The following is a 10246-nucleotide window of genomic DNA, read 5'->3' as shown; positions in this document are numbered from 1 at the left end:
ACTTGGTCAAAGAATGCAATAAGATTTGTCTGGCATGATCTATTTTTGACAAACCCATGTTGGCTTTTAGTAATGACTTTGTTTGCCTCTAGGTGTTCGTTGATTCGTTGTTTGATTATCTTTTCCAGGATCTTCCCAGGTATTGAGGTCAGGCTGATAGGTCTGTAATTTCCTGGGTCCATTTTTTTTCCTTTTTTGTTGTCCAGATAACATTGGATGCGCACAGGAATTGTTCTCAGATATGCGGCCACTGTTGCCAATACCTTTGTGAATATCCTGTGGGCTGAAGAAAGTCCAAAAGGCAGGGCCCTGTATTGAAAATGATGTCCCGTGTGGTAGAATCTGAGGAACCTCCGGTGTTCCGGAAGTATGGGAATGTGAAGGTAAGCCTCCGTCAGATCTATAAACATCAGGAGATCTCCCTTTCTGATGCTTGCTAATATTGGAGGGTTTGCATTTTGAACTTTCTGTATGCCGGTGGTTGTTTAGGCTTTTTAGGTCTAGAATTGCTCTCCATCCCACCCACCCCGAACTCTTTGGGACTATGAATAAAATGGAATAGAACCCCTGTCCCCACTGACCTCTTTCTACCGGTTCTATGGCCTGAATGTCCAGGAGGTGCTGGATGGCCTCCTTGATAAGGTTCCTTTTGTTCAGATCCCTTGGAGATGGGCAAGGGATGAAGCGGTTTGGGGGTGTTGAGACGAATTCCAGTGATAGGCCGAATCTGATGGTGTTTAGGACCCAAAGGTCTTTGGTGGTGGCTTGCCATTTGTGAGCGAAGAGAGCTAGCCTGCCACCAATGGGGGAGTCCTCCCCGTCGTCACTTGGATTTACGGTAGGGGCACCCCCCCGCTCCTCGAAAGGGCCGCTTCGATTGGAACTGTTGTCTGAATCTGTCCCTGTTGCCGGCTCTCTCACCCTGTCGGTCTGACCTGGGCTGATAGGGGCAAGAAAAAGAACCTTGCTTCGTGCCTACGTCAGATCGAAAGGACGGTCTGCAGGGGTAGGAGGCGGCTCTCCTCGCCGTTCTCGTCAGGTGGGCCATAATCTTGCGTTTGTCCTTGTTTTCAATCAGATAAGGATCAAGAGCCTCACCAAAAAGTCGGCCGCCCTTATAGAGTACTGCCGCTAACCGCCACTTTGCCTTCATGTCGGCTCTCCACTGTTTGAGCCACAGCAATCTGCGTGTTCCGATGTTGTACGCTATTGCCCTAGCGGAATAGTTAGATGCATGCAAGGATGAATCTGACATGAACTCCACTGCCGCCACTAACCTTCTTAAGTTGTGATGGGTTCTCTCCTCCTCCGGGGAGATACTCGCCTGGAGTTGGCGCAGCCAGAGTAGTGAAGTCCTAGCGAAAAAGGATGTAGAGATGGCTGCCTTGATTGCCCACGCCGAGACCTGGTGTGCCCTGCGGAAAGTGAGATCCATCTTCTTATCTTCTGATTTCAGGGCCTCCGCTGCATCCCCGGCTATCGAGGATGGAGAAAAAAGAGCAGCTGTGGGTTCATCTACTGTCGGAACCTCTATTACCTCCCATAGTGTCGGATCTATGTTGAACATTTTGTCTGTTCCCCCCCCCCATTGGGAGGAACGACCCCAGTGCCATGTTATTCTGAACAGAATCAAAGAAGGGGGGGGCAGGGGGTAAATTGTTGTGTGAAGGTGGGCTGTGAAAACACCTCGTTGTTTGTGACCTGACTAGTTGAAGGTCCCTTCTGAGGAATCAAATGTCTCTCGATCTTTGTAGTGCTGCTGGCCTTGTGAAGCAGGGGTTTGAATAGAGATGGATTAAAGAGGCCCACGAATGGAGGAGGATCTGGAGATATATCTTCTTCCTCTGACAGCCCCTGATCCGTCAGCTCATGGTCCTCTGCAGGAGACCTCCTGCTTCTGGAGGACCGGGAGGGGGAAATTGAGTCCTGATACACAGAGGCTTCCTCTTGGGAAAGGCGAGAGCCACCCCTTGAAACCACAAACCCTGTTCTGGAGGAAGCCATGGCCTGAGCGACAGCCTGAGATATCAGGGATTGTAGATGTTCTGATGACAATGCTCGATGATTGTCTGAAGGACGGGTGCTTGTTTCTGAACCCAGACCTTCAGGCCCCTCACTTAGGGGAGATCCATTCCCCTGCTCTGTGTCGGCCTCTGTTTCCAGAGGTTCCTGACTAGGCTTCCTTGGGCCAAATATTTCCTCCTCCTTGTAAATAGGTGTTTCTAAAAGGTCCTCTGCGGAGTTTTGTCTCCTTTCAGCTCTGGAAAATTGTTTCTCCAGAGCCTGGTGCCGATGTTTGGCTTCCCTATCTGTTGTTTTAGAAGGCCTTTTGCCAGATATTGCTTTGGCCTTGATCCTGCCAGCCACCTCCTGTTTGGATGATCTCTGTCTCTTACGAACAAAAGGGCTGATGGAAGTTTCCTTCGCTGTCTGGATTGCGTTTGTGTATATCTCAATTCAAGACTGAGAGAATCTCAATTCAGAGACCCGGTGTGGTTCTGGCTCAGGGGACAATTGTGTAAATTGTGACAGGCCCCTCAAGACTGTCTCCCCTTTAACAGGTATTAGTTTATTTTATTATTATTTTTTAAATAGGCGTGGCTAGGAAAGTTGAAGGAAGCTTGATTCCGATTGCCCTGAAAAGAGTGAGGTTTGAATGGAATCCTCCCCTCCCCGCTTCAGGACCACGTGGAGGTAAGATGGTGACCGGAAAAAACTCTATCCGATCTCTGCAGCTCAGCTGGGCTCCCTGGAAGCTATCGAGCTCCATTTGCCTCCGTTTGCCTTCGCCTACTAGGTTCCAAAATAAGGCAAGCTTGGAGAATTTACTCTCTGCTGGTCGGCAGAACTGCAGGGAAGCTGCGGGAGACCGTAACTCTCCACGGACCAGCTGATCTTCGGAAGGGAGCCGCGGAAGTCCAATAGCTCTCCGCGACTCAGCTGGCTTCAGGGGGAAGACCGCGGGAGCCCTATTATCCCTTCGCGGCTCAAAGGCTTTCGTAGAAGCTGCGGGAGGTCTAATATCACCCGCGGATCAGCTGGCTTGGGAAATCCCGAAGGAATTTTTTTTTCTGCTGCTCCTCCAAAAGGTAGCTAGACAATCTCTGTGGGGGGGTGATTTGGGAAGGGAGGAAGGAAACCTTTCCCTTCGCCCTGGGGCACACTTGGTGACCAGAAAATGGCGCCCGGCTCTTTGTTCTGTCCGGCGATTGGTTGGACTTTAGCAAGCCTCGTGGCTGTGCTGCGATCGGCCGGCAAAGACAACAAAAAACGAACAGCCGTTCGTTTTCTTGCAAACCCCCCCCCCTCGAATTAAAGTAAAGGAACATACAATCTGATCCAATATTCGATTCAGGAGCCAAGGAAAATCTGTCTGATAGGGCTAAGACTAAGTCGAGACTGGGAAGGGGAGGAGGAGGCGGCGGAGCAAAATTGGCTGACTTACTCTACGGGCAGAAGACAAGCAAAACCCATTGGTGGATTCTCCACTCATCATGCTGGAGAATCATCTGGATTATGAAGCTATGTCATGAAATGGAAGTTCATCAGCTGATTTTATGGACTCTTAAGGAGTTTTCCAACCCAGGTCCTTCTCTTTGACTTCCCCAGAAGAAGCTTTTAAAGTAGCAACAATCAGTAAAAACTTAATAAAGCCTTCAACTAACCTCATTACAATTAGGGGAGCATTTCTGTTGGAAGCTTGCTGCTAAAGAAAAAAATAATCCCTGATCCAAAATCTAGTAAGTTTACAAATTGCTCATAGCGTCTGTTAACTGTATATACACGAATAACAGATACAGATAGCTGAGATTTATAAATATATTAGGAAAGCTCAGATAGCATTAACCAGCACTAACCAAGAGAGAGAATTAGTAAAGGTAATAAAAGTCTAAGAATTGAGCTGTAAAGCGATAATGAGATATGTTAATGAGATAATCAAGGAGAAGTGAGAACAGAAAGGATGAATTGACCTAAGGACTAGTCACTGTTTACTATGTAAGATGAAGTGAAGATCTTGTTTTGAAGCAAGGAAAGAAGTAGATAGTATAGACAGAGAATGAAAAGTATCATGGTTGCCTCTTTCCTATCCAAGTTTCATGACCTGACAGGCTGACATTAGCAATGGGGGAAGGAAAGATTGGAATGTAGGGAGGAAGTGGGGGGGGATAGAAGCCCAACTGAGCCAGTTGAATTGTGAGAAGCTTCAGCCAGCAAAGGAGAACCATCGGAATGAAGAGCTGGGAACCGAAAACCTGTTTCCTAAACAATATACAAGCACCTAATTGGACATTTATTGATAACAGGGTGATGGCTGGCAGGGGTTGGAGAGGAAAATTTTTCTATTGTTTGTGCAGGAAAACCTCAGATTCAGCTTCACTACTTCTATAATCACTTAAGCTTCAGTAAAGTATACTCTTGGCAAAAACAATGGGCCAGGAGTCTTTCTTTGCTAGATAACTAACTTGACAACAAGTCTAATTTAATAGGAAATTAAATTCGAATAAGATGGAAAGAGAACAATCATCTTAGGTATGTAGAGGGTAAAGATTTAAAAATTACAAATAAAAAATCACTGCCTTTAGTAAATCAGCATCCCAATCATTTTGTATGTACAATTTATGATTGTAACTGGGACTGGAAATGCAACCATAAATTGTTAGGATTGTAAGATGAAACACCCACATGACCAGTAATTTATGCCCTTTTTCATTAAGTAAAATGTGGCAGTCTTTAAAAGAGCAATTATTAAGCAAGCCCATTTATTTGAATAGTTAGCTAAAGCAATAGCACTTAGACTTATATACTGCTTCACAGTGCTTTACAGCCCTCTCTAAGCTGTTACACAGTCAGCATATTGCCCCCAACAATCTGGGTCCACATTTTACAGACCTAGGAAGGATGGAAGGCTTAGTCAACCTTGAGCCGGTGAGAATCAAACTGCTGGCAGTCAGCAGAATTAGATATTTATTGATGGAAACCAGCAAAAAGAAAAATCAAATTATGGTAACCATGAAACACAACATCTGGTCATAAAGCTGACCTGCTTGACATGTGATCATATGACCTTGGGGGGGGCAGGGGGGCAACAACCAATTACAACAGGCAGAGTTGCTTTACAGGACTTCAGGCAACTATTCCAAAGCTGTTGTAATTTCAAAAGGTCGCTTTAGTCAAAGACTACATGTAACTACAGTGGATATAAAAAGTCTACACACTCCTAAAATGCCAGGTTTCTGAGATGTAAAAAAAAATCAGACCAAGATCAATCACTTCAGAATTCTTTCCACTTTTAATATAACATATTAGCTGTACAATTCAATAGAAAAACAAACTGAAATAATTGGGGGGGGGAGTAAAAAACTTACAATAATGTGATTGAATAAGTGTGCACACCCTTAAACTAATACTTTGTTGAAGCACCTTTTGACTTTATGACAGTGTTCAGCCCTTTGGGATAGGAACTTCTCAGCAGGGCACATCTTCCTTGGGAATCTTCCTTGCAAAAGCACTCCAAATCTCTCAGATTGTGAGGGCATCTCCTGTGCATAGCCCCTTTTGAAGATAGGAAACACATCCGCATTTTTCCAGTCCTCTGGTAGTTTTCCATTGCTCCGGGAGCTTTGAAAGATATGATTCAGTTACCATTTTCTTGCCCATTTGACTTGTATTCCTCTTCTGTCTTCTGCTGTACTGCTTTTGATAGATTTGACTATTTTTGCATAAAGAATGAATTAAGCAGTTCAGCTTCCTCCCTGCTAGCCATTACTATTTTGTTGTCCTCTCCCATTAATGGACCAATCATTTCCTTCTTTTTTACATGCTATTATTATTATTATTATTATTATTATTATTATTATTATTATTATTATTATTATTATTATTGGCATTTGTTGCTAGTTTTAATTACTCTGAGGCTTAGTTTTCCTGACTTCATCCTTGCAGATTTGGGCTATTTACAGTATTCTGTTTTAGTTGTGTCTCTATTACAATTTTTTACATTTTCCCCTTTTACTGTATCTCTCAGTTTATCAGAGAATTATTAAAATCATGCTGGTTTCATCTGAGGTGTCTTATTTTGTCCCCTCAATGGTGCTGTTTTAGACTAAAGTTTTATAATCTCAGTTTTCAGAGAGTCCCAAGTGACTTGAGTTGTTTTCCCTTTCAAGAGCTCTATCCATGGAATCCTTCCTAAGTTCTAAGTTTGTTGAAGTTAGCCTTCTTGACTTTTTTCGATTACTTGTCCCTGCATTATGTTGAATTCCAATATAATCACTCTCTTCCCAAATTCCTGCCAGTTCAACCCCTTCTATCATTTTATCCCTATTAGAAAGAATTAAGTCCAGTACACCTGACCCTCTGGTTCCTTCCTCTACTCCTCTACCTTTTGAATGACTAGGTTGTCTGCTAGGTTCTTTAGGAACTTGTTTGACATTCCATTCCGCACAGAGTTTATCTTCCAGATTAATGTCAGGGTAATTAAAGTCCCATAGTAATGTACATTCTGCACATCTTAGCTAACTGATTAACAAAATGGTAAAAACCTATTAGCATAGTACTATGTCATTCCTTTTTCCTTTTATATTTTATATAATTACTGTTGTTTGGTTCATTGCACAGTCAGCCAGATGTTCAGTCTGGATTTGATAATTTATCTACCAATCGAGTTCTTCCCAACAACCTGGGATACATAGATGTAGATATTTGATAGTCTTAATGGTTGGTTGCAGAATGTAAGCTGTTCCAAGCAAAGCAGCCTTTTGCAACTGACTTATCGTGAATTTATCAATGTCAATGGTGTTCAAATGGTGCTCCAGTTGTTTTCAGATTGCACCCAAGGTGACTATTACAATTGGTACTATCTTTGATTTCTTTTGTTCTACTTCTATTTGCTGGTCTTTGTATTTTGTTATCATCTCCAGTTCCTTCTCTTCTATTCTGCTGTCTCCAGGTACTGCCACGTGACATCCACTATTCAGACTTTTTTGTCTTTCTTATCAACAATTGCTAAGTCTGGCGTGTTATGTGGAAGATGCCTGTTTGTATTAATTCTAAAATACCAGAGCATTTTAGCTTCTTCATTTTCTATGACATTCTCTATTTTTTGGTCCCACCAGTTCTTGCTTGTAGGCAAATAGTATTTCTTGCAGATCTTCCAATGCACCATTGTTGCTACTTTGTCATACCATTTTTGGTACTCAGTCTTTTTGTGAGCTTCTTGCAACAGCTAACCAGGTGGTCCCGTTTCTTCAGCTTCTTTGCAGAGGTGACATTTGATGTTTTCTCAGTTCTGGCTTTGTATGCATTTGTTCTTAAGGCTTGGTCTTCTGCACCCAGAATTAGCCTCTTATTATTATTATTAAATTTGTTTGCCACCCATCTCACCGCAAGGCACTCTGAGTGGCTTAAAATATATGTTATATAAATATATAAATATAAAATATTAAGATAAAAATATTAATATTTTATATTTTTATATTTACATCTTACATTTCACTTTCATCAAACAGATCTGTCAGAACCCGGTTGTTGGATGGGGGTTGATTTCTTTCTTCTTGTGGGTTCTGCCATAACCCTGGGGGGAGAAGGGAGCTATGGGCGCTACAATGTATCCTCTCTGCTTAACTTTCTCTGCTTGCTCTTTGATCTATTTTCCTTGATGCCGGCTTGGGGTGAGAATGGAATGTGCCTCTGGCCATCTGCCTTATCTCTTGCTGCGGAAGAAGAGGCGTGAAGACCTAACAATCTAAAAGTCTTGGGAACGGCGCCTTATCAACCCCGTTCCCACAGTGGATTCATACCTGGGGATTGGGCTGTTTGAACTGGCCAGACTGACTATTGGGATGGGGTTTACCAGTTACTCTTTTAACCTATTGATTCTCATGGGAAACTCTCTGATCCTGCCTTTTATGCCTGCTGTCAACTTCTCCTAATAAAAGTTCCTTTTGGAATAAAGCTGTTCCAGGAGTTCTGCTTTCTTGAAAAGAGGGACTGAGGCAGGTCCTTACAAGATCAATTTCTCACCAACAGTAAGTGCATAAAAACCTCATTTTAGGATAAATGCAAAATCAGGAAGATTCTTTTCAGTGTAGAAAATTTTACCTCTGCCATAGTCCAATGATATGAAAATTGCTCCAAATCTGTTAAATAGAGTTGGACAGGAGAGAGCAGTGTTTGGTTTATGTGTGGTTTCCCCCTAATGTTCTGAAGGTTACTCAATTCTTCACTGGAAAAACCTGAAAAGGATGATAAAGAATCCTATTAGGAGCACATTTCAAAGTGAATAGCTATTACTTTTCTCTATGGTTCTTATAAACAAAATAGAAACTCAACATTCAACGTTTCACTTCATTTAATAAATGATTACAGTGTTATTTAAAGGTTTGTGAACCCTTTCAATCTTTCTCCATAAATATAGCCTAAAACATGATCTATTCTTTACTCCTAAATCAAAAATCATAGGATCATAGGGCTGGAAGGGACCTTTGAGGTTTCCTAGTCCAATCTCCTGCCCAAGGCAGGAGTTCTTATACCATTCAGATCAAATGGTTGTCCAATCTTTTCTTGAAAGGTGATGGAGCACCCACAACTTCAAGAGGCAAGCTATTCAACCGATTTAACTGTTCTCACTCTCAAAAAATTCCTCCTTAATTCTAGGCTGAGTCTTTCTTTGATAATCTTCCATCCCTTACTTCTTGTCCTGCCCTTAGGTACTATGAGAATAAACAGACCCTTTCTTCCTTGTGACAATCCTTCAGGTATTAGAAGATAACTATCATGTCACCTTCTAGTACTTACATCTCTTCATTAGGCTAAACATACCTAGTTTCCTTCTTCATACACTTTTAGTCTCCAAACCCCTTACCATCTTTGTTACTCTTCTCTGCACCCTTTCTAAGGCCCTCAGCATCTTTTCTATATTGTGGATGCAGTATTCCAAGTATGGTCTTACCAGAGCAGTATAAAGCGGTACTATGACTTCTCGTTATCTTGATGCAATCCCTGTGTTAATGCAGCATTGGCTCTTTTGGCAGTTGTGGCACATTGCTGACTCATACTTAAGCAGTGGTCTACTAGAATATCTATTAGATCCTTCTTACAAGTACTACTGTTGAGCCAGGTACTGCCTATTATGTATTTGATTTATCCTGAATCTAGGCGGAGATTATTTTTCTCACCACTGAACTGCATCTTGTTGGATAGGGTCTGATACTCAGTCTGTCAAGATCCTTCAGCTTGGTGTTATATGCAAGTTTGATAAATGCCTACTTAATGCCCTCATCCTAATCATTTATGAAGATGTTGAAGAGCACTGGGCCAAAGTCAGAACCTTGAGAGACTTCACTGCATGCTTCCCTCCAAGCATATAGAAAACCCAATTAAACAAATGAGAAAAATAAAATTGGTTCATTTTTTTAATTGAGAAAATGATCCAAAGCTACATATTTCTGTGTGGCAAAAGGATGCAAACCTCTAGGATTATCCGTTCATTTGAAAAGAAAATTAGTGCCAGGTGTTTCAACCATTGAGATGGGAATTGGGTGTGAGTAAGGGAGGTCTTGCCTTATTTAAAGAACAGAATTTTGCTATCAAATTCTGATCTTATTGGCTGAAGCACAGATTTCTAGAATCTTGAAACTCACAGGCTGGAAGCATTTACAGAACTATTTCCAAATAGCTGTTTGTGAACTAAAGCCCAAAAGTAAGTGGGTCATACAGCAAGACAATAAGCCAAAATACACACTGTACAACCAAATAATGATTAAAGTATAAGAAAGTTAATGTTTTAGAATGGCAGCAATTATTGTTGTCCAACGGGAACACACTGGTTACCGAAAGCAAACATAGCATACTTTTGCTGCATACAAATATGTAGCTTTGGAAAGGCTTCTCAAAGACCCTAGTAAATAAATTTGAAATGTAAATTTGTAACTTTGGATCATTTTGCTCCATAAATAAATGAATAAGTGTGTTTATTTAATTAGCTTGATCCTTTTAATCTAATTTTAGGACTAGATCACATGATCCTAGGGACACTATAAATAGCAGAAGTACCATTTCTTCAATGCCATTTGCAAATTTGAACAGACGTTGAGCGAGTGGTCATTAAGCAAGGACCACCTGTAAGGAATGCTGTCATATAAAAAAGAATCAAGACTGAATCAAATTCTGGTAAAATTCTGGAGAATAATGACTATGATTGATTATGAAGTTCAGATCTGCAGAAATATTTTACTAATCACTGAAT

The 10246-nt window shown here is 41.6% G+C and overlaps 1 protein-coding gene across 1 annotated transcript in view; it reads right to left on the bottom strand.

Moving 5' to 3' along the window:
- The window catches only part of LOC107284064 (testis-expressed protein 10 homolog), a 47886-nt gene that overhangs the window by 16277 nt on the left and 21363 nt on the right, over positions 1-10246 (bottom strand). The window contains exon 5 of the mRNA XM_015812070.2: positions 8101-8234. Coding sequence (XP_015667556.1) covers positions 8101-8234 — 134 coding nt within the window. The remainder of the gene's footprint in view (positions 1-8100; positions 8235-10246) is intronic.

This window comes from Protobothrops mucrosquamatus, unplaced genomic scaffold (genome assembly GCF_001527695.2).
Source record: "Protobothrops mucrosquamatus isolate PMUCROS unplaced genomic scaffold, P.Mucros_1.0 scaffold66, whole genome shotgun sequence".
Classification (NCBI taxonomy): Eukaryota; Metazoa; Chordata; class Lepidosauria; order Squamata; family Viperidae; genus Protobothrops; species Protobothrops mucrosquamatus.
This window is presented reverse-complemented; position numbering and strand designations above follow the sequence as displayed.